The sequence below is a fragment of the Myxocyprinus asiaticus genome, chromosome 2, assembly GCF_019703515.2.
Source record: "Myxocyprinus asiaticus isolate MX2 ecotype Aquarium Trade chromosome 2, UBuf_Myxa_2, whole genome shotgun sequence".
In the NCBI taxonomy this organism is placed as follows: domain Eukaryota; kingdom Metazoa; phylum Chordata; class Actinopteri; order Cypriniformes; family Catostomidae; genus Myxocyprinus; species Myxocyprinus asiaticus.
In genome coordinates this window covers 26,931,167-26,955,916 of record NC_059345.1, presented here as the reverse complement: position 1 = coordinate 26,955,916, position 24,750 = coordinate 26,931,167, and the positions used below count along the sequence as shown (strand labels likewise).

General features: G+C 36.9%; 1 protein-coding gene and 1 long non-coding RNA gene across 3 annotated transcripts in view; both read left to right on the top strand.

Annotated features, from left to right (window-relative positions):
* LOC127409767 (phospholipid scramblase 2-like) overlaps positions 1 to 9,770 on the top strand; it is a 30,172-nt gene extending 20,402 nt beyond the window's left edge. For both annotated transcript variants that reach the window (XM_051644549.1, XM_051644560.1), the window contains exons 7-9: positions 1,371 to 1,532; positions 1,713 to 1,874; positions 9,230 to 9,770. In XM_051644549.1, the coding sequence (XP_051500509.1) occupies positions 1,371 to 1,532; positions 1,713 to 1,874; positions 9,230 to 9,289 (384 nt within the window). In that variant the 3' untranslated portion in view covers positions 9,290 to 9,770. The remainder of the gene's footprint in view (positions 1 to 1,370; positions 1,533 to 1,712; positions 1,875 to 9,229) is intronic.
* A 2,918-nt stretch (positions 9,771 to 12,688) lies between these two features.
* Positions 12,689 to 14,940, top strand: LOC127456700 (uncharacterized). Its single transcript, XR_007899875.1, has 3 exons — positions 12,689 to 12,797; positions 13,016 to 13,062; positions 14,643 to 14,940. It is a non-coding gene; the product is annotated as an uncharacterized LOC127456700 (long non-coding RNA).
* Positions 14,941 to 24,750: the final 9,810 nt, after the last annotated feature.

Below are 24,750 nucleotides of genomic sequence, written 5' to 3'. Positions count from 1 at the left end.
CAATTAGCATTGCAAATTTTAAGTCTTCTGATCATCTTACCTGTGGAGTATCGCAGGGCTCCATTCTTGCTCCAGTTCTATTTTCTCTTTACATGCTTTCTATAGGTGCCATATTTAAGAGACATGGGGTGTAATTTCATTGTTACGCTGACGATACCCAAATCTACTTGCCTTTGAAACTAGGAGACCCACATGCTATTGAACCACTTTTGGCTTGCCTAAAAGATATTACATCATGGCTGTCTTCTAACCTTTTGCACTTAAATGAGAGTAAGACTGAAATTATTATATTTGGACCTGCGCATACTAAATAAAATCCAAAATTTAACTTGGATCAATTTGCACTTCATATCAAACCGCATGTAAAAATCTGGGCTTTTTACTGGACAGTGAGCTCAAACTCTAAGCAGATTAATGCGGTTATTAGAGGAAGTTTCTTTCAACTCAGGCATCTAGCTAAGGTAAAGCCCTTTTTGTCTTTTACAAATTTTCAAATAGTGATCCATGCTTTTATCTCCTCGTGTCTGGATTACTGTAATTCTCTTTACACTGGGATTAACCAGGCATCCCTGACCTGATTACAATTTGTCCAGAATGCTGCCGCCAGACTTTTGACGGGTACACGGAAGCATGAACAAGTCACTTCGATTCTCACCTCACTTCACTGGCTACCGGTCTGCTACAGAATTGACTTTAAAATACTTCTACTGGTTTATAAATCTTTTAATAATTTAGCTCCTTCCTACCTCACGGAGCTTCTATCTGCTCATAATACATCCAGAGTTCTTAGATCATCTGGCCAAGCATTGCTATCAGTTCCTAGATCTAGACTGAAGCATAGAGGTGATTGTGCTTTCGCTGTAGCTGGCCGTAAGCTTTGGAGTAGTATACCTCTACACATTAGGAATGCCCCATTTCTAACTATCTTTCTTCTCTGCTTTTGACCATCTGTAATGACACTCCTTAAACTTGTTGTATGTTTTCATCTTTATTTTTCTTCTTTTATTGTTATTGTTTTTATTTCCTTACTCTGTTATTGTTATTACTAGAATTTATACTTTAGGGTTTTTATTTTCTGCTCTGAAGCACTTTGGTCAACTTATATTGTTTTTAATGGTGCTATACAAAAAAATATGACATTGACATTATGGACATCTGTTTGCCTAGAAGACAATTTGGGCATTGCTGTAAATGAATAATTTGTGTATAACTAGTAAGTAGCTAGTGGTCACACTAAAAAAAAAAAAGAAGATATTTAGCTGTTTCTTCTGCTAAACCATCTGTCATTCTAAGATGCCTTCTGTTTTGAAGAGTTCAGGTTGGCCTATGCATTACTTACCCTATTTACACAATGTGTATTTCACCTTCAGCTGGAGGTACAGGCACCCCCAGGAACGACCATAGGGTATGTGAAACAGGACTGGCACCCCTGTTATCCAAAATTCTCCATCCAGGGAGCTAACAAAGAGACATTGATGAAGCTTGAGGGGCCCTGCATGGCATGTAACTGTTGTGGTGATGTGAATTTTGAGGTAAATTTTTGAATTGCATGACCTTCTAAATATACAGAAAAAAAATGCTAAATGTTGATCAAGTGTTAATTTATCACCACAAATCTTGTTGCAGGTGTTCTCTTGTTAATACACAAGTCAATCAAGTCAAGAAGTACAGCTGATGCAGGCAAACATTATACAGATTCTTTCTTTCTTTAGCTCAAAGGCAAGGATGGTGGGCAGTCTATTGGTCGAATCAGAAAGCAGTGGAGCGGCCTGTTGAAAGAAGTCTTCACCGACACTGACAACTTTGGCATTCAGTTCCCTCTGGACATGGACGTTAAGATGAAGGCTGTACTTATGGGTGCTTGCTTCCTCATTGTGAGTATTAAGTTAATGGCATATTTCAGTGAATTGTAAATTAGATCTGGCCTATTAAATTAGTGTCTTAGAGGCAGAGACCATTTAGCCCAGAGACAGAGCAGTTGTATTAAAATAAATGGGAGAAATTGGAATGCCCAATATGGTGGATGTAGAAAAGGAAGTCTTGACTTACAGGTAAAAGAGCCAATCAGCTTTTAGATACAGACATCGCCTGTCAGTTAACTCAAGAATGCGCATGCACATTAACTGGACCAGTCTGAAAATAGCATTTTTTAATGTGTTCTGAGCTAAAGAAGCACTGTTTATGATACCATTTTTATCAGATTTTACTGCTGATTTGAAATTTGTTCTTTGATCATAATATTGACCAGCCATTTTGGAGGTTCCGGTCTTTCCCCAATCAGGTAGCTAGGAGCTGTACTTTCATGCTGTTCGTATCCACTTGAAAGTAACTGCCTAGGAGTGTTCCCAACCTGGCTGCCTCGACTGAAAAGGACTTTGATTAGAGGACATTACAGTCCACCTGTAATATGCATGAAACTCCAGAGACTATTTTAAGAGCAGCTCATCTTAAGGGCAGTGCTACACGATACGCCATACACGCAAAATCAGCGCGCATGGACATACAGCAGTGTTGTAGTACTTGAGACCGGACTCGGTTTTGGATTTGTCATGGACTCGGACTCCAACAAGTGAGTAATCTGACTTTTTCCCGAGACCAGTTCAGTAAAGTCCCTTCAAAAAACAAAGAAAAAAGGCTGCTTATTATCATGGGCTGTCTGGTGGCTGCTTTCCAGCACGCATGCAAGAAGAGCGCTCGTGACACTACTGCAGCTGTGTCAAAATGCCTTTCTTGGTGAGATATTGAAAAATGTGTTGACTTGGTCTATCCATGGAAGCAAAGAGTAATAGACAGATGTACCTGGGGAATTTACAAGCTTTAAAACAAGGACCAGGCAGTTTTAGCAGGGGTGGTGGGGGTTTGGGCTGTGTGGGTAAAAATATACAAGAAATATGATGAGTCAATTTAGTTGTTTATGCTGAACAATTAACACATTCATTGAGATTGCATTAGGTCTAAATTAGTCTTGTTTTAGATTGAGCCTCTTCTAGTCTCAGTCTCGACTCGGACTCCGCCATCTCCGGTCTCGGTCTCGACTTGGACTCCACCCTCTCTGGTCTTGGTCTTGACTCAGACTAGGGATGTGCAAAACTACCAGTTTTCATAATCGACAAGACGGTCGGTGGTTTGAACGACTAGTCAACTAGTCGGTGTTAAGGATAATAATGTATAATTAGGCTCTGCTATGGTCACGTGACCCCGATCAGATGCATTTTAGAGGGATATACGGATGCTAAGTGCAGCATTTCAACATGGTGACTAACAGATATTCAACAAATAAAAAGGCTCAATTATTATAACATAATATTGCATTAAACTGTCCAAGTCCGAAATAAGAAAGGCTCCAATAAAGAACAGCACAAAACCACTTATGCGCATCCTTAACGCAGAATGTCTCACATCAATGTAACCAGAGAGCTTGGGAGTCTCGGCAATCCTCGCTGCGCATTCAAAAGCACAGAACTGCAAGAAAATATATTGCGGATATACCTAGTTCATGACATCGAGCAGTTTAACCTTTCTAACTCTCAATTAATTTGAGAAATTGTGTCTCCCATTAAAACCCTCACCACTAAAAATATTAATGTTAGTAGTTGACCCCACTAATCGACTTGTCAGTTGTAGGTGATTAGTCGCCCACCGTAGCACATCCCTAACTTCGTCTCGGTCCTCAGTCTCGGCCTTGACTCAGATTCAACCCTCTCTGGTCTCGGACTGGACTCGTACTCGGATGAGCCGATCTTGAATACAACACTGCCATAAAGTTTTTTTTTTTTTTTTTCGTGCAAGCATGCGCTGAGTCTAGGCCTAAGTTGGTTAACAAAATTGTCCACGCAAAGTGCAATTGAAATGAATGAAGACAGCCCATTCAGAAGAAATTGGTATAAGGTATACCTATCTGACATACTCTTTATATATGCATGGAAAAGGTAGTGCTTATCAGGACCAATTCATTGTTGGCTCCATTAAATGATAATGAATGTAAGTATAATTAATCATATTGATCTACTGAAACACAATACCTTGGCTGGTATTCTCTAATCTCCAAACTGCAAATGCATGGACTGAGTTTAGACTTTGCACCGAGAATAGAAGTGGTTCTCACGTGTGTTAAGCGCAATTATTTATTTCTCACAAAAATAGGAAATTAGGCATTGCAGCATTTCATTCACATGGACTTCCCATAAATTTTTGTAAATACACCCACTGTTTGCGCATATACACTCACAGATAGCCGAACACTCCCATCCATACCCAGCCTTTCATTGCCCAGGCACAAAAATTGCACTGGATTGGTGCTCTCACGAATAAAATGTAGTGCTCAGTCTTTGTGCATTGCTCTGTGCCTCAAGCGTGTATGAAAATAGGGCCCAAGGTCTTTAACCAATATGCAACCACTACCCATAAATTCATGAATGATATACCAACCTGGTCTTCTAGTGAAAACTTGACTCTGTATGTTTTTGCAAAACTTGTTATACGTGTCTCCAGTCCAGGTACAATTCCCTGCAGTTTCCAGGTGAAATGAACACTAGAGGCGCTACAATAACTGTGTGTTTTATTCACTTTCACTCAAATCACGACTTCAGTGGCTGATTATGACTTTATAAACACTTATTTTTCTTTCTATTACTCAGACCCTGCTATGTTATGATATCGAGAAACTTTTACGCTAACGCATCTTTTAAAAATTATACATTTTAATGCTTGTATGTAGTACAGACCCACTTACATAAATACACTTCAATATGATTAGCTTGCACAGTAGCGCACCTCATAGAGCTTTGGACTCGGAGGACCACAGTTCAAAACCAAACAAAAACTTGAGCTGAAACGTGACACCACAGACATAGAAGCAACACAAATTGACGTGTTTGCTTTAGAAAATTTGCTTTTCAGTTCGCTTCTGCCTTTTAAAACACTATCTGTTAAGGTTAGGTGTTGGCTAAGGGTAAGGATGTTTGTTTTGTTAAACTCTCATTTCTCTTTTCGGACACTATTGGTTATGTTTAGGGTAAAGTTTTAGGTTAGGGAGGTACGTTTTATTAAAATCTCCATCTAAAATTCACCTTAAAAACCTCGTCTGAGTTCGCTTGGTTTGGCACTCCCTGCTGGACATTTCACTTGAAAAGTGCAGCCAACCGTGTTATGAAGCACATAATTTCAGTTTTGCAAAAATGTTGCAATGCTCATGTAAATTTAAAGAGACCAGGCTGGATATACTGTGGTTTGAACCTACGATATCATGCATGTGAAGCTTACATTCCACCAATGAGCTGCATTCTCTTTTTGTAATGTCTGCAAGTATTATGTGTGACCTCAGTTTTGAGATATTCTTTGAAAGTTGGCATTTAGTTTAGACAACTCCAGGAATTTCACACAGAGCTGATCAGTTTAATAATAATTAGCATATGACGACGAACTACATCTCTTCACCCGCACAAACAAGGTCTTTTCAACCTCTGCTGCCTTGTGCTTCACAGAAACCTGGCTGAGTGAAGCCATTCCGGACAGCGTGTTACATCTGCCGGGCTTCCAGCTGTTCAGAGCAGATCGCATCGCGGAATTAACAGGGAAAACGAGAGGCGGTGGAACATGCTTTTACATCAGTGAAAGTTGGTGTACAGATGTAACAATGTTAAAGAGGATGTGCTGTCCTAAATTGGAAGCACTCTTTATTAACTGTAAGCCGTTCTACTCGCCGCGGGAGTTTTCCTCGTTTATTCTGGTGAGTGTGTATATCACGCCAAACGCGTGTTTGAATGCGGCGATGCAACAGCTGGCTGATCAAATCACAGACATGGAACAACAATACCCGGACTCAGTTATTATTATTCTTGGGGATTTTAACAAAGCAAATCTCACACGTGAACTGCCCAAATACAAACCGCACATTACATGCCCCACCAGAGACAGGAACATACTGGATCATTGCTGCACAACAATAAAGATGCATATCGCTCTGTCCCTAGAGCAGTTTGGGACTCTCTGATCACTGTCTGGTTCATCTTCTTCCAACCTACAGGCAGAAATTAAAATCAACCAAGCCAGTAGTAAGTACTGTAAAGAGATGGACCAATTAAGCAGAGTGGGAACTGCAAGCCTGCTTCGATTGCACGGATTGGAGTGTTTTTGAGGCTGTAGCCACAGACCTGGACGAGCTCACAGATACTGTTAAATCATATATCAGTTTCTTTGAGGATATGTGCATTCCTACTAGGACTTATTTAAAGTTCAACAACGACAAACCATGGTTTACAGCAGAGCTCAGGCAGCTTCGTCAGGCCAAAGAGGATGCTTACAGGGGTGGGGATAAAGTCTTGTACAATCAGGCCAGGAACACACTGAACAAGGAAATCAGAGTGGCTAAAAGAAGATACTCTGAGAAGCTGAAAAACAAGTTTTCAGCTAACGACCCTGCATCAGTGTGGAGTGGCATGAAACAACTCACAAATTACAGGACTCCTACCCCCAACCCTGTGGTGGACCAACAACTGGCTGACGACCTGAATGTGTTCTTATGCAGATTTGAAAGGCCTAATCTCACACCCCACACCCACTCTGACCTTCACCTCACACAAACACCAATGCCTCCTGCAACCCCCCTCCTGCTGCTCAACCTGCACTTAAGAACTGTGAAGATGATGTGAGCCGCGTCTTTCGGAAACAAAAGACAAGGAAATCTTCAGGCCCAGATGACGTCTCACCAGCATGTCTTCGATCCTGTGCTAATCAGCTGGCCCCCATCTTCACACAGATCTTCAATAGATCACTGGAGCAGTGTGAAGTCCCATGCTGCTTCAAACGCTCAATCAATATTCCTGTCCCAAAGAAACCAAAAATCACAGGATTTAATGACTACAGACCTGTCGCCCTGACGTCTGTGGTCATGAAATCATTTGAGAGACTGGTGTTGGCCCACCTGAAGAACATCACTGGACCCTTTCTAGATCCCCTTCAATTTGCTTATCGAGCAAACAGGTCTGTGGATGATGCAGTCAACATGGGATTGCATCATATCCTGCAACATCTGGACAAACCAGGGACATATGCAAGGATCCTTTTTGTGTGCTTTCATCACTATCATCCCAGCTATACTCCAGAATAAATTACACCAACTCTCTGTTCCATGTCTATCTGTCAGTGGATTACCAGCTTTCTGACGGACAGACAGCAGCTTGTGAGACAGGGGAAACTCACTTCCAGCACCTGTACAATCAGCACTGGTGCCCCCCAGGGATGTGTGCTCTCCCCTTTACTCTTCTACCTCTACACAAATGACTGCATCTCCAAGGACCCCTCTGTCAAGCTCCTGAAGTTTGCAGACGACACCACTGTCATCGGCCACATCCGAGATGACGATGAGTCTGCATACAGAAGGGAGGTTGAACAGCTGGCTGTCTGGTGCAGTCAAAACAACCTTGAGCTGAACACGCTCAAAACGGTGGAGATCATTGTGGACTTTAGGAGAAATACCCCAACACTGACCCCCCTCACCATTCTAAACAGCACTGTGGCAGCAGTGGAGTCATTCAGGTTCCTGGGCACTACCATCTCACAGGACCTGAAGTGGGAGACACACATTGACTTCATTGTGAAAAAGGCCCAGCAGAGGTTATACTTCCTTCGCCAGCTGAGGAAATTCAACCTGCCACAGGCGCTGCTGATACAGTTCTACTCAGCAGTCATTGAGTCTGTCCTCTGCACTTCAATAACTGTCTGGTTTGGTTCAGCTACGAAATCGGACATCAGAAGACTACAAAGGACAATTTGGACTGCTGAGAGGATTATTGGTTGCCCCCTGCCCCCCCTTCAAGAACTATACACTTCCAGAGTGAGGAAAAAGGCTGGAAAAATCACTCTGGACCCAACTCACCCTGCCCACTACCTTTTTGAACTGTTGCCTTCTGGCCGACGCTTCAGAGCTCTGAGCACCAGAACCGTCAGGCACAGGAACAGTTTTTTCCCTCAGGCTATCCATCTCATGAACAGTTAAATCGACCCATTGAGCAATAACTATGTGCAATACACAGTTTAGTCTTTCTTATATTTATCCAACACATCCAACCTCTTCTGCCATTTCATTCCTCTGGGGGGAAAAAACAAAAAAAACATTTGCACTGTACATATCAGATTTGTATTTGCACTGTACATAACAGATTTGTATTAGATTGCACTACGTATGTGTATGTATGTATGTGTGTCTGTGTGTGTATGTACGTATGTGTATAGCAGTTTTTATTGTTATCTATGTCTTGCTGCTGTTTTTGTATTGTTTTTGTATTGTTGTACACTGGAAGCTCCTGTCACCAAGACAAATTCCTTGTATGTGTAAGCATATTTGGCAATAAAGCTCATTCTTATTCTGATATGCAATTTGTTGATACTGTTTTGATCATAAATTTAAATATCCCTTGCAGAATCTGCAAGATGTTTAGCATAAAAAAACAGGATAAAAAAATAAGAGAAGGAATTACCCAAATTATCCTGTTAAAAATTTGACAAACCCTTTGTTGTTCTTAATATTGTTTGTTGCCTTATTGAGTATTAAAAAAATAATAATTATCTGTCTTTTCTATGCTAGCTTCTATACTACAGCCACTTTGAGAACTTGGCAGTGCTATACTGTAGATATTGTTGACTTTTGTGCAACAAATTGCTTGCTATGCTCCTCATTTGTAAGTCGCTTTGGATAAAATCATCATTACTAAATGTAAATGTAAAGTCGGCATGAAATCAGAATTGACCCTATTTATTTTCTTAATGCATGTTACTGGTCTTATTGTGAACGATTCATTCATGCATAAGTGGGTTTTTTTTTTATAATCTTAATCTTTAATCAAAATATTATTACTTGCTCTTGTGCTGAAATGATGTCTGCAAGGCTGCTTGGCAGTTAAGCCAATAGTCAAAAGTCTTTAGTCAGTTTTAACCCCGCCCCTTTCATGTACACAAACCATTTTGAGCATTTTCGGCCAAACTACCTTTGGTTACAGGCCCACTAGCTTGAATTTTCACATTTCAAAGAAGGAAAAATAACAGCAAATTTGCAGTTGTATTCGAGGCATTTCACACCTGAATGCTTCCAGAGGTGATCCCTTCTGAAGGAAAAGGGTAGAGAAAGTGGCTAGAGTTTATTCATATTTTTTAATGCTGGTTTTTAGAATACAATCTTTCCCACTAGATTCTGTTGTGACTCATGGATCTTTGTTCTGTTTTTTTCTCATAGGATTTCATTTTCTTTGAAAAAGTTGGAGACACTAACCAGCGGAACACTGTGTTCTCTTAGGGTGTGAGGATTTACTGTTACTTGCAAAATAACTTTTGTGAACCCATCAAAATCATAAAGTGTACCATTGTACCACAGCAGTGGGCAAGATTTAATAATAACCACTAAACAGAAAAAAACACTATAAATATGTTTTAAATAGGAAAAATAAATCTGTTCAAAGTAACTTTCATGGCTAAAATGGCATTTTGCATGGTCACATGCTCATTTACCAGCCAACTCCCTTTGGGGATTTTTCATTTAATTTCATTAAATTATTCAATACAATTATTACCAAAAATATGTAGTGATGGAATTTTAGGATTTTTACTTCAGAATGGAAGCATCCAGACTTTGTAAATGAATTGTTACTGTTAGACTAGTTGTTTTGCACAGCAATTAAATAAAAATAAAAAAAATCTAAACGTCCATTAGCATTTTATTCTTGCTTGATGCTCAAAGGTTAATATGAATTAATAAATGAATGTGCCATCTGCTTGGATATTCCAGTTGCTGTGTGTTTATTTACAGTATATACAGTATATTAATGTTTGTGTATTTGTCTTAGCATTTGTTTCTATAATATAGCCTTTATAGTTCACATTGCCAGTTGCCATCTCACTAAATGTATGGCTTTGAGTCAAAAGTCCAAAAAGTATTTTCAGTGGATTCGTATGTTCGTTTGACACACCTAGTTCAAAACACCCCTTAATTGTGATGTTTTTTTTTAATTGAATAGTAGGCTAGTTGTTTTGTGTTCACTCATCAGCTATTACAAAAACATGATATTGAAGTTTTAGTTTGGATGAAAGGGTATTGGGTTTTCAACTAGGATAGAAAAAGGTTTTGAACTACATACTTTTGGCTCAAAACCTTACATAGAGATGTAGTCCTAGTGATAACATGTGAGATATCTTCCTCTGGACTTATATACAGTTGTGCTCAAAAGTTTGCATACCCTGGCAGAAATTGTTACAGACACACAAGGTGACACACACAGGTTTAAATGGCAATTAAAGGTTAATTTCCCACACCTGTGGCTTTTTAAATTGCATTTAGTGTCTGTGTATAAATAGTCAATGAGTTTGTTAGCTCTCATGTGGATACACTGAGCAGGCTAGATACTGAGCCATGGGGAGCAGAAAAGAACTGTCAAAAGACCTGCGTAACAAGGTAATGGAACTTTATAAAGATGGAAAAGGATATAAAAAGATATCCAAAGCCTTGAAAATGCCAGTCAGTAGTGTTCAATCACTTATTAAGAAGTGGAAAATTCGGGGATCTCTTGATACCAAGCCAAGGTCAAGTAGACCAAGAAAGATTTCAGCCACAACTGCCAGAGGAATTGTTCGGGATACAAAGAAAAACCCACAGGTAACCTCAGGAGAAATACAGGCTGCTCTGGAAAAAGACGGTGTGGTTGTTTCAAGGAGCACAATACTTGTTGACCCCTCTCCAAACATAGCGCTTATGGTTGTGACCATAAAGCTCTATTTTGGTCTCGTCACTCCAAATTACAGTGTGCCAGAAGCTGTGAGGCGTGTCAAGGTGTTGTTGGGCATATTGTAACTGGGCTTTTTTGTGGCATTGGCTTCTTTCTGGCAACTCGACCGTGCAGCTAATTTTTGTTCAAGTATCGTCGTATTGTGCTCCTTGAAACAACCACACTGTCTTTTTCCAGAGCAGCCTGTATTTCTCCTGAGGTTACTTGTGGGTTTTTCTTTGCATCCCAAACAATTCTTCTGGCAGTTGTGGCTGAAATCTTTCTTGGTCTACCTGACCTTGGCTTGGTATCAAGAGAAAAAGTCATATTTTCAAAATCAATGCCAAAATTTCACAATTTCTGCCAGGGTATGCAAACTTTTGAGCACAACTGTACAACTGTGTTCTTGTATGTGTTTTTAAATTTTTCTTCTGTAATATGCTATATCAGTGTAACGTTATAAATAAAGACCTAGCCAGTGAGCAAGCCATAAGGACTGGGTGTGCTTTATTTTTGAGTAAGGCTTCTTTTGGTTTTGTTTTCAGACCTCATTAAAAACCAGATTGAAAATTATGCTTTAAATTTGTTTTCGTCTTTAGGCCCCCAGTGAGCAAGCCAAAGGCCAACAATATTGTTATCTTTGCACTCTGTTGTCAATCAATCTTCTCTGTTGCGCTTCAGGTGATTACTTTTGCCCTTTCCCTAGCAATACTAAAAAGTAGCTTTTTATTATAAAAGACTGTCCAAACGCAAAAAGATAAAATAGTTCAATACCTCTTCACTCATAAAGCCAATTAGTTTAAAACCACAGTTTGCACACAAAAATGTATTTTTTTTAAAATGCACATAATTACACTTGGAGTTAACACATGCTTTGTTGAAACTCAACAGCTGAAAAAGTGAAGTTATCAAGATGCTCTCATTCTGTCAAACCTGTCCAGATTACAAGCAATTTACTGTAATCACATTTTACATGGTTTAGAGTTATAAGAAAGATGATTATCCAAAGCTGACTAAATAAATATCTCTAACTTTGGAGATATGCAGAAATCATTAAAAAAAAAAAAAAGATTTTACAGCAACTATTTACAGTGTCTGTGTTACTCATTACATAATGTTCAATTTCGTCTATGATTTGTTTTGTATTTGCCGATTGTGTAGTTTGCACTCCGCTATCTGTGTATTATGTGTTTAAACACCACAGATTTAAAGACTAAAGAAATTTGCAATGCCTTTATATGTGTTTAATTAAAGTCTTACTATTTAACTACCTTAATATTTGTTCATAACATTTGAATATCTTTTTTTATTTCCCATTCTCATAAGAAAAATAAGGTGAGCTAAATACCAATGCGTGTGTATATACATATATATATATATATATATATAATACACACAATACAATACAGTGCAATAAAGTATATTTTATAATAATAGTCAGATAATCAGAAGTCATTAATGAGGTTTTAGATTATTAACTGAGGAATTTGTAGATGTTATAAAATCTGGGTCGCAGATTTTGTAGAATTGTGAGACAAATTTAGGTAATAGTAGGGTTAATACACTCAAAAAAATATTTAGCCTAATTTTAAGAAACACGCAATTCAATGTCATAACATCATTCCATCAAACTGAATTTTTTAATGTTTAACATATAATAAATAATACAACGTAAAATATTTAAAAATATATATTTTATTGAAGATTACTCTTCAATTTGATGAAATTTTTTTATGGAATTGAAATGTGGAAAATGATTGTTTGAGTGTAGGAGTGTTGTGCCTTTCTCAGGTTTCTTCATTTAAATATGTCAGAAAAGGGGAGGGATGGTATGAGTAGAAAACCTACTGTAAATGCTTGAAGTTTTCAACACACAGGTACATGCATTCCTTAAGATGAAAAGGAAATGTGAAGGGATGAATATATCTTAAAAGAAAATATAATTTTTTCCTGAATCTCAAAAATAATTCCAGCACCACGGAACTTCTCAGAGGAAAATGTGTTTCCTAAGGGCTTATTTGTGGAGCATCAAGCAGAACTCAAGAGGTGAGACTTTGTGTAGAGTTTTGATAGGTGAGTCAAGTGATAATTTATCTTTGGTCTTTGTGGTTAAATCATGCTTATACTTATTTAATTTTTACACTTTATCTTGTACCCCTCTGGCTTGTTTTCAGCACTGTATTAACAATCAGAACCTCATTCATTTTTTTTTATTTTATTTTTTTTTTTACATACCAATAGCGGCGACTTTGTTTCTCTTATAGAACTTCTCAAGAGATTGCCTTTGCTTTCTTCAACATGTCAGAATCAGGTAATTTTTCTTTTTTTCTTTTTCTTTTTTTGCCTAAATAAAATAGGTGTACTATAATTTTGAGTACTTTCACTTTCAGCTGTATGATACAGTGAAATATGCATCGGTTCTATTGCCTTTGATTCCCATTTATTTGTATTGTGTTTAATTATGCCAAAATGTGGATTTATAATTTCCGCTTCTATGTGATAATAGTCTATTGCTGTCTCATGTATTGTAACCGCTCTTGCTTGAATACACAGGTGCATCTTATACTATGTATATAAAAAAAAAAAATCCTTTTTCCGAGAAGGGGACAGGAATGGAATGCAGGAATGCATGTTTTACCACATGCTGTGAGCACATATTTTGTTTTTAACATTATTTCTTGATTGTAACCTGTCTGTAACTTCAGCTTTCATTTTTGCCTTTGCTGTGACAAAGTGCCATTAGCTTTCAAATCCCTTTAGAAACTACATCCGTCCCCTGGATGCTAGACTGCATTTTGCTGCTAATCTATTTGTCAGATAACTTCCTAAACTCATTAGGAGAAAACTAATTTCTCATTTGAATGAAAAATAATATAACATATACGGATTATCTTTCGATAATTTAAAACTTAAAAACGTTTTGTTTATGAATGGCTCCCAACTTGATATTTGTCTGCATAAGAGCTTTTTTTATGCAAGGTACACACAACATTTTATGATTCCACATCTTTATTATTTGATCAAATTGTTTCATCTATCAAAGTCACTGATGGAAAACATTTCCATATCTAAGAGTAATTCAAGCCAGGTTGTAGTCAGTGCAAGTGTGGTGTTATTGTGCCCTGTTGCATTAAATGAATTGTCCAAAATTGAAAAATCATTAACTCACATGTAGTTCCAAACTCATTTGACCTACTTTTCTTCAGTGGAACACAAAAGGAGATGTTTTGAAAAGTGTTCATGCTCCTCTTTTAATTCAACAAAAGCATATAGTGACCAGTGACTATATAGTGACAAAAAAGAACAAGAAACGTTCAACCAATCTGTTATTGTTAAATATAATGATTATAATGATTTTTTGATCTTTTAATTAAAAAAGAGACTATATGAAATGCAATAGGAGAGATGCAGGTGTTGAATGACAAACATTGGTTATGGCTGGCATTGAATAAGACGGCAGATTGGGCACAGGTTGTGAGGCACCCTTGAGATGTGGTTGAGAAAAGGAATGGAAGATAGATGTTAGGGTCTCTAGTGGACAAAACAAAAAAGAAACGATAGCTCTCTGTTTAAAGAGCTAGAGCAGCAGGATTAAAAGCAGACTCTGGGAATTTAACTATAGGCCTGTCTAATCATAGGAGTTTTCGAGGCTTTTCTAAAGTTTTGGATTCATGTAAGAAAAGGCTCTACCTTCTCTAATTGATTTAGGTATTCTTGGCACCTTAAGATGGGAGTTTTGTGTATGGAACCTAACAGTGATGATAATATTGGACAGATATGATCATGTTTTTGGGTTAGAACTCCATCTAGTGATCAGCTGTGTCTTATTTATAGAGACAGTGGGGCACTCTCTTTATTATTTATTAATTTTTGTCAATTTGTCACCCTCAGCTTGAAGTCCAGGCTCCCCCGGAACATCCATAGGGTATGTGAGACAGAACTGTCACCCGTTTTTACCAGTATTCTCCATCCAAGGACCCAATAGAAAGGTAGTAATGAAGATCTGAGGGCCCTACATGCCACGTAAATGCTGTGGTGATGTAAACTTTGAGGTAAGTGTCTTGAGTAAGGATGAGAGCAAGAACGAGAGAGAATCCAGGCATCCAAGCATCATTAATAGAAAAACTGACATTTGGTGTTAATTTAACCCTTTGATGCACAACATGGATCTAAAGTGACCCGACTGAGATTTTATTTTCTATATCTTTGCAAGAAATTAATTTCATCATTCAGTATTCCAGGTATTCCTCAATGAACTCGTTTTTGATCATCACAAATCCTTATTTTCATTTTCCCTTTTTGAATAAAAATAATTTTTGTATCACTACCCTTCTAATGCACAACATGGGTCTAAAATGACCCGTATTCATTCCCTATGTTATTTAAATCATGGCTGAGTGTTTCTTTGCTGAATCTTTGAAAGAAATGTATTTTATCATTTATTATTCCAGGTATTCATTAAATATCTTGTTTTTGATTTCCACAAATCATTGTTTATTTTTCCTTTCTTACTTTATAAACAAACACAGTTTTGTATTTCTACATCAATTTTACACACATGTGTCAAAAATGACCCATATGTATTCACAATGAAATTTGATAGGAACCTTTGATATTTGTAAATTTTTGCAATTAGGAACATATTTACTGCGGACAACTATTCACCTGCCTCACATTTCACAACTCAACCCGGCTGCTTTTGTATATTTGATGCATGTAAGTCTTATTTTATAATTTTTTTTACCACAGAAAATATTTGATATATTGTGAAAGATAAATGGACATAATATTTGAATGTTAGGCTAAGGTTACCTTGACCTTGAAATTCATTACTAGTGAGAAAGAGAAACATGTCCAATACTGTTAGCTAGCTTGCTGTTGACATATTCTATTCTAGCTAGCTAATGTTAGCTAGGCCAACAAAATAAAAGTTGAAATAGAACGTTATTACTGTATATATAATAAGTATATACTTGATCAACTGTTTGATGTGCATTTGAAAATATTCTTGTGCTTTTGATATTCTTTATCTAGAGTGTTAGTATGGCTGGTCCCAGTCATTCTAGATTAATGGCTGAAATGGTTGTAGAGATGCTGCATGAAGAACAGGATAAGGAAGATGAGGAGGCAATTCATACTCCTGATTCAGAGTCTGAAATATCTGATGCTGATGACCTAGACTATGTGCCACAGGGTCAATCTGGAGTTGTGGGTGTAAACCCAGCTCTCCTAGATGAAGAAGACTCCTTTGATGACATCGAAGACTTGTCTGATGAGTCCTCTGAAGAGGAAACTCAGACCCAGTCCAGTAGATTGAGTAAAAAGGGGTTTTACTGGAACGAGCATCCCCCCCACTCAGGGCAGAACAAGAAGTGATTTTATTTTGTCAGTTTTCTTTTCTTTTATTAGGTCACATTCACCACAATTCACTACAGTTGCACTACAGATACACTACAGTTCAATTTCAGTGTTATCGGTTATCAGTGATAGGTGTATGTTATGTGTGACAAAGTGGCAAATAAACATATTTCAAGTGTTATATGTGTTGGTCTAAATAACTGCTAAAATGATTATTATAACAAAATGTTGTCTTTATTCTTTTGTTTTATCATGCTTGCATAGATGGGGCATTGTTTTTACCCATGTGTGTAAACTTGATGTAGTAACACAAAACCTAGGAAAAATTTAAATAATGATTTGTGGTCATCAAAAACAAGATATTTTGAATATTCATGGTCATGGAATATTAAATGCTGAAATAAATTGATTTCAGAAGATGAAACAAAAATGCCCAGCCATGCATGAAATAACATAGGAAATGAATGCGAGTCATTTTAGACCCATGTTGTGCATTAGAAGGGGTTTGCATAGCTTGTGCATCAAAGGGTTAACTTAAAAGACTGCTTTTCAATATTAGGATATTGTCTATATTCAGATGTGCCATTTGCAAAAACGTTCTCTTGTTAAAAAGTGTTCTCTTGTAAACAGACAATTAATGAGAACAGTTTCTACGTGTTGGCATTGTAGCTGAAGTAACCTTTTGAAATAAAATCCAGGTTTCTCAGCAATTCTCATTTCTGTCTTTAGGTAAAAGGCAAGAGGGGTGGGAAGCCTATTGGTCGAGTCACAAAACAGTGGGGTGGTTACATAAGGAAATGCTTTACTGATGCCAACAATTACACTGTTCAATTCCCTATAGATATGGACGTTATGATGAAGGCTGTACTTATGGATGCTTGCTTTCTCATTGTGAGTATTAAGTTAATGGTTTCAGTGACTCACAGATTAGATGATAAAATTAATTCTCTATGGCTTATAAGCCTTGCAGTCTAATTGTAGTATATTGTGTGCCATTGTTTTTATTAAGGAAGTTATAGTTTAAAACATTTAGGAAATCCCATTAAGCCATCAGTGAACTTTATGAAAGTCCTGTTAAGAAGTAATCATCAATATGATGCTGTGTTAAAATGTAAAGTTATAGTTCAGTACAATGGACCCTTTTCACACTTCCGTGTTCGCGAAGTGGAAGTCGTCATAGTTGGGTAAACTATGGCAGTGATCAGGAAGAACAGTAAAAACAAGTGCCACTACAGTGTTCTTATTTGTACAAATTCTAAAAGAAAACTTTGTGATTTGTGTTTTCATGAATTTCCAAAAGATGCTGAACTTTGATCGAGCTCAATGGGTTCAGGCAATTAAATGTGAAGATGACTTCATTATTAAATGAGGAAGCACTTTCGTCTGTGGACAGTATTTTCAAGAAGGTGGAATCGTGAAACACTTTGAAATCTGAGCTGTGCTGTCACGGTTTCATAGGAATGATTACTCATCACAACCGACACGAGAGTGTGTGTTTGACAGGGTTAGAAGTCGGATGGAGCGGGACATGAGTCTCTCCACTCCTTCATATCCTGTGTCGCCCCCCATCAGGTATTAGTTTCACCAAGTACAACCAGTGTTGGTGAGTCACTAGCTACATGTAGCGACGCTACTAACATAACTACATTTTTCAGTAGCTTGATGGTAGCTCAGCTGCTTTTAAAACAGAATAGCTTTTCCAGTAGCGAACTACTTTTTCCAGCAAGTATTGGTGTAGCATGACCAAACGCTACATCATGTTGGTCAGATTATAACTAATTGCCTTCCTTATTGCATAGAAGCCAAACTTTTACCAGCAAACTGTCCAACGGTCTGGCAGCATATTTGTCTGCTGATCAGAATCAGGCAGCATCGTCGTCTTTTGTAATGGCAGATCACAAACAAACATAGTGAATTACCACCATCTACTGAGAGCTTATTACAGCTCACTTGGATAGGAAGAGATTGTCTGATGGTTATGTAAAGCAAGCAACCACTGTTTGTTTACCTTTACAAGAGGTACAGGGTCAGGTAAATCTGAAAATGATAAAAGAATGTTTCAAACACTTTGTTCTTAATAGATCACACAACAGCATATTTACCTTTACTATTTTAAATAAAATAATTCAAAAAGTTATTATTGCCTTTTGAGGGATTTTGTTTCTGTTCTAAATATGTTTATTTCGTTCTCATCATCTGTGCGTTATTGGGAGCAGCGAGTGAATTATTATTATATTTATAAATATATAGTATATATTATTATAATAATTACTATCATGCAGAACTATTTGATTTCTCCATTCCTTAGCATTTAATTAACCTTTATTTTTATGTAAAATAAATAAAATAATTGGTAAAAGAATCATTCAAAAAATCATTTTTGGCATGTATTATTATGCAACAATCTAGGATGACCATCCGTCCACTTTTTTTGGACCTGTACAAAGCGAACAAATATTTGTAGAGCAACCACTGTATGTGACCTGTAAAGCTGGCACTTGCATGTCAATGGCAAAAAGTCAGAAAATACAATGAGCATGAACCCAGGTGAGGGGAGAAACAAGCCCTGAGTGTTTATTCACATATTATCCAAACTAAATATTATGTGACATGAACAAAAATTGCCAGCCCAAGGAGAGTTTGTCATAAAAATATGATCTTTAGGGAAGTAGGCTACATCTGGCCACAGCAGGACTGAAAAGTGTGAAGTATAATATAAAAACGATTCTTTAATGGCGTCTGATCTTTTTTGTTTTTATTTTATACTGTTGTATTTTATTTTATGGCCATTATTAACTGTATTAATGTTACTATTCATTAAATGTATTAAATACATTTAATATGTTTAACTAAACACATTTAAATGTATTTAATACATTAATAAATGTCATTAGTGTAAATTTTGTCATTAATATTATTGGTTTGATAGTAACATACAAAGAAATTGCCTCATTAAGTAGCTTCAATGTAGCTAACTACTTTTTCAAAAGAGTAGCTTGACTGTAGCTTAACTACTTAAAATTATGAGTAGCTTGTAGCTTGTCAAACTACAGTTTCAAAGTAGCTTCCCCAACACTGAGTACAACTCACAGATTTGTTAAATGTACCCTCTTTTTTGCAGTTTATGATGACAGATTTGTAAATCGTTCCTTTAATACATAAATATGTGCCTGCTGATTGAATGCACAACCTCTCAATAATAATCTGTTTTTATCGACTTGCCTTCATATTCTTGCAGATAACCTCAAAAAGGACTCGTAACCTTTGTTGAGTTTAGATTTAACCGTTGATGGACAATGCCGTCAATGTCTCCAAATGTAAATGCAGGCAAAACTTTTAAGGACTGTACAAACACTTAAACTTCTGCAGCGGACAGTTGCATTTACCCAGCTGTGACCACTTCCACTTTCAGAACGCGAAAGTATGAAAAAGGTCCATTGGACTCCTTTCCTTTCTCCAGTCCTTTGTTTTGACTAATCCCTCTTTATCTCTTTCTTCTCATAGGAGATCTTTGAAAAAGGTAGAATATTATTTTTATATTTTTTGGAAGCCTAGCCTTTGTTTTTATTTGGTTAAATGTTTAAATTAATTCAGGGAATCTAAATCTCAAGTGCTTCTTTATTATCTTTATTTTAATCAGCGTCCAATATCTAAAAAAGGAAGGAAAAAAAAGAAATCAAACTGTTGTTGTTTTTTTTAGTTTTTTTTTTTCATCATCATCTTCTCTCAGCACTGCTTAAGCCACTCAGTTATGGCATTTCTAATCAGTTATTTCTGTTGCTGTTTTTAAACCTGGGCTCTAGATAACAGTCTTTGTTTGTCCTTCACATTAATAATGTTACTAAGGTTGTATTCTGTTGGTTTTCATTTCTTTTTTAGATTTTTAGATTTTTATCATAATCTTATTGTATTACGGCTTAAATGTAAGCATAAGTTGACATTTTATGTACTATACTGCATTGGTACTTTTGTTTAAATGTGGATGTATATGAATTTTAACAAATGCACTTTTCATTTGTACTGCACTTAAAGATAATACATTAATGAAAAGTAGCTACTCTATATATAAAGTCCTTAAGGAATGAATCTAAATTTACTAACTCTGTTAGTACTGCTGCTGGAAGTAAATGCTTTTAAAAAAAATTTTATTTGAATGTTTTTTTTTTAATTATTATTATTATTTAAAAAAAATTAATTGTAATGTAAATTTTTTTTATTTACATTTTCACAGTACTCATGCATTTGGCGGACACTTTTATCCAAAGCAACTTAGTGCATTCCAGGTATACATTCAGAATCAAATGCATGGCCTTGGCCTTGCTACTGCCATGCTCTACCACAAAGAATACAAATCTTGTGCCTGTATTTGCATAACCACACTGTAAAAAATATCCTATTAAATTTACAGTAAAAAACTGGCAGCTGTGGTTGCCAGAAATTCACTGTAAAAAATACGGTAACCACACTTCAGGCTTTACGGGACGCATTTTTCTCTGCATGCCCTCACTTCAATTTAAAAATTGTTATCAGAACATGGAGGAATAAAAGCAGTTATCAGCATATATTTTTGCAGATAACCAGTAGTTCCAAAAAGCAACTATCTGCACTGATTAATCAGAAAAACCGATATATTGGTCCTGTTCAAGTCTAGAGCCTGGTTGTAAATGGTTCCGTTCATAGAGCTATCCTGTTGCTTTGTGATCATAGCCAATTAAATAGCTACAAATACGTTTGACATTTTAGCAATGGATTGTATTATCATAATATTGTGTGATAATTTTAACAAATATTGGCACAATATACAATGGGGGGGAAAATTTGATGGTTTAACTTAATTCAATTGTGGACATTGCTACACACAATTTAAATGAATGCGTTGTGTAGCGAAATCCCAAATGAATTGAATTGACCTAACATCTATTACAATAACTCTTTTGAACCTTGCAGCTTGTTTTGAACATGTTAGCATATTATATATAACTTTTTGTACTGTATGTCAAGTATGGTGCAGCTGAGATTACACTTCCCTAATCAGTCATTATATTTATAATCCTTCAGTATTTGCTTCATGAGAAAAGCAATGCACATTGATTTTTTAGTTGTAATGTACCCAACCTCGACCTAAACATTAGCTCAACTCTTCTCCAAAAAATTCAACATTACAGAAACTTCTCTAAATCCCAACACAACAGAACATTAAACATTAACAGTTTCCTACTTGTTTCATTTTGCATAGAAATACATTAAAATAACACTTAATTTAAAATGTACTCCCAATCTAGTGCCATGCAAAGCATGCTTCAGCAATACATTGATGCAACAAATATTATTTTCATAGTCCCAACACAGTTGGATTAAGTGAACATGGATGGATTGTACACAATGAAATTAAGTTGAGACCAAATGCTAAAGAATTTGATTGCACTGGCTCTTTTTAAATAAGTTAATTAAGCAAGCAGTAAAAATCATAGAGTGAACACTATACGTTAGAAGTCTGAATCCATTTGAACATTTCATAGCAATGTGATCATATCACTTTTTGATTACTGTGTTGAATATCACTTGGACTTAATGCAATATAATTATGTTCTCATCTCAAACATGAATGTAATAAGTTGATTTCAAGTGTAATTATTTAGCATTTTCAATAGAGTTTTTTTCTTCTGGCTTAGAAAAATGTATAAAAATGTGGGCAACTGTCACGTAGCCTATATGACATACATTTACAGTATATATGTGGAATGACTTCCTGGAGTTTGTTTACTGCAGCCTACATTTAAAAAAAAAAAAAAAAAACTGTCCCTCATATAAATTAAAAAGTGATTTGTTTGTAAGATGGACCAGTACTAAATTTTAATAGTTGAGACTTGTTTTAAACTCTTATGTCCTCTTTCCAATGCAGTCTCTCTGACCCTGTCTCTTTCATCTTTGGGGAGTTGGTTAAAGTTTAGGCTATGTGAGCATTGCAATTGTTTGAAAAAATATTATTATAATTTTTACATGATTATTACAGTTTAGAAGTTATTACACATTTACTGAGCATTTTTCTTTGTGTTGACTAAAGGCACGGCACACGTATTATTATTATTATTTTTTTTAGTTGAGATTGACTGAGAGGTCATATGGCTGATCAGATTGCTCCACTGTGATACTTGTTACCCCCAGATGTAGAACAGACCCAAGTCATATAAATGCTAATGTAACATTTTTAAAAGTTTCCAGGACAGAACAATATAAGCCTATATATTGTATGGATGAAGTAGGGGTTCCCAGGTATAACAAGGTAGGCTATATACATTGTTAAATTTATATTGGGTCAAAACATTCAAAACTCCCACCCACCCACTGATGAGGTATGGAGTCTTACAGTCTCTACTCAACCTTTTCTCATACTGCGCTCACTGGGTTACAAAATTAGATTTAAGATAAACTGAGAAAAACGGAGTAAAAGCAAAAGAATTCTAACACCAACATCGTTATCTCTACACTCTTATCTTGTCTGTTGCATTCCAGGCGAATACTTCCTACCTCTTTCCCACCAACCATTATAAAAGCAACTTGGTGTGAAAAAAGGCGAAAAAATTACAGAACAATTAAAGTCACCCTAGGTCATAACATCTACCTTCATTAGGATTAAACCATTGTTTGCACATTCAACTTCAAATTATTGTTTGCATAATAGCTACAATATTGCCTGCATCCTTGTTACAAATATCAAGATTGCATTCTTGAACAATACAAGATGGGATCAGTACAAACTGGACTTTCCCTACCATGAAATGAAAAACTAACAAGCAAAATAAAAGACTTATTACAAACTGATCAGTCAGTTATGAAGTACGAAGACTTCAAATGTCAAACATTAATTTTGGGGTGCTTTTTGGGCATGATATGCATATGCTTGGGAACATTTAATCTGATAATATAAAATGTGAAACATTTGGGTAATAGCATTTTAATTTTTTCCCCACGTGATTTGTACTGCAGTCATTAAATATTACCGTGACTACCACTAACACTAACTTAAATTTGTTCTAGAATCTAGATAATCAGATGTGGCATTATGGTACCTTTGAAGCCAGTCTGAAACCAGTTTCCTTTAGAAGTACCTTCCCCTTGATACTATGACACCTTGTGGTTGCTGTGAATACAGTCATAATTCATTTATTTTTAACCTTGGCCCATTGCAGTTTCAGTAGAACAACACAAGTAGATATGCCTGTAAATTCAGTTCCATTTAGGCGTTGGTGTCAAATGAATTAATTATTTATTACTATCATTTAATGTCTGTTTTTTAGATTTGTACAATTTAAAATGTAAACTTTTTTAATGCCATGCCAAAAAATCCGTTTTCAACATGCTAGTACATCGCAGCTGCTAGAAAGGAGCTTTAAAATTGCAACAATATTTTGAACATTCTAAAGAAATGAGTTGGGCCTCATGTATTCAGATAGAAGACAAAGGCAGGCCTAACACAGTCGTAAAACCTAACTCAGGTCCCCACATACCAAGTCGTAAATCTTACTGATAAAAACCGTGCCAAAATCAAACAAAGGGAGTCCAAAACAGATACAAATCCCATGAAGCCTTGCTCACTAAAGGATCGAACTCTCAACTCCTATTGGATGAGGCACACAACAGAACGTCCCTCAACCATGACATCATCAGGAGTAGAACTACCTCTGAAATGCTTCCGGGATTTGCTTCCAGCAACTTTGCTTGCAGTGGGTAGATGCAGCTCATCGCTGCTTTCAGGTGCAACCTCGTGGCACAAGGAAGTAACATCCGACTTGAAACTGTGGCCATACAATCTCCATCTCGCTGGACGAGTTGAGATTACTCTGTTCAACCGAACACTCTAACGGATCCGAAGGAGACCGCCGAGCAATCCGCATCTTCATCCGTTTGCCTGCAGAAGTGAAGAGATTAAAGATTTCTCTTCCATTTTCAATCAAGTCGACATTTCTGATTTCTCCGCCAGCCCGCCGAGAATCAGCAGCCGTACGCCCGCCGACAGAGCGAGGAAACGGCCTCCCGTCATCATCCGAGCCTCGAGTAACCGAGTCTGAGTTAAAGGACGGATGAACACACATTCTACATCCTCATGCGATTCAAGTAAGAGGTTTACGTCTGGGCAGAGATAGAATATTATAGTATGTTATTCTTGTGTTTCAAGGTTTTTGCTTGTACAGTTTACGGACCCCCATGTCCGCTCATTATTATTACTCGGGGTATTAATTATCACGAATTTGATTTGCTGTATTGTGGTCCAACCAAATTGGACTGTTGTGCATTTTCGCCATCGCAGGTGAGACCGGCAAACTGAGTTTATCCATTAAAGAATCAAAGAACGCGGGACTGTTTACGAGCCGTCCACCGCGTCTCTGAGTGATAAACTAACAGCTGCTTAATCAATCGCGAAATTGGCTTTGGGGCCGTCACTTAATTCTCTCTCTCTCTCTCTCTCTCTCTCTCTCGTACTAACCACACACACACGCGTGCGACCCCTCACAAACATTCTGGCACACATTTTTGGCTCGTAGATAGCTTTGTGATAAAACTCAGCTTTGTCCCTAAGCTATCGTACAAGCGGATACACGCGGTAACTGGTAGATGCCATTGACTGGTTTCTCTCCGCCCA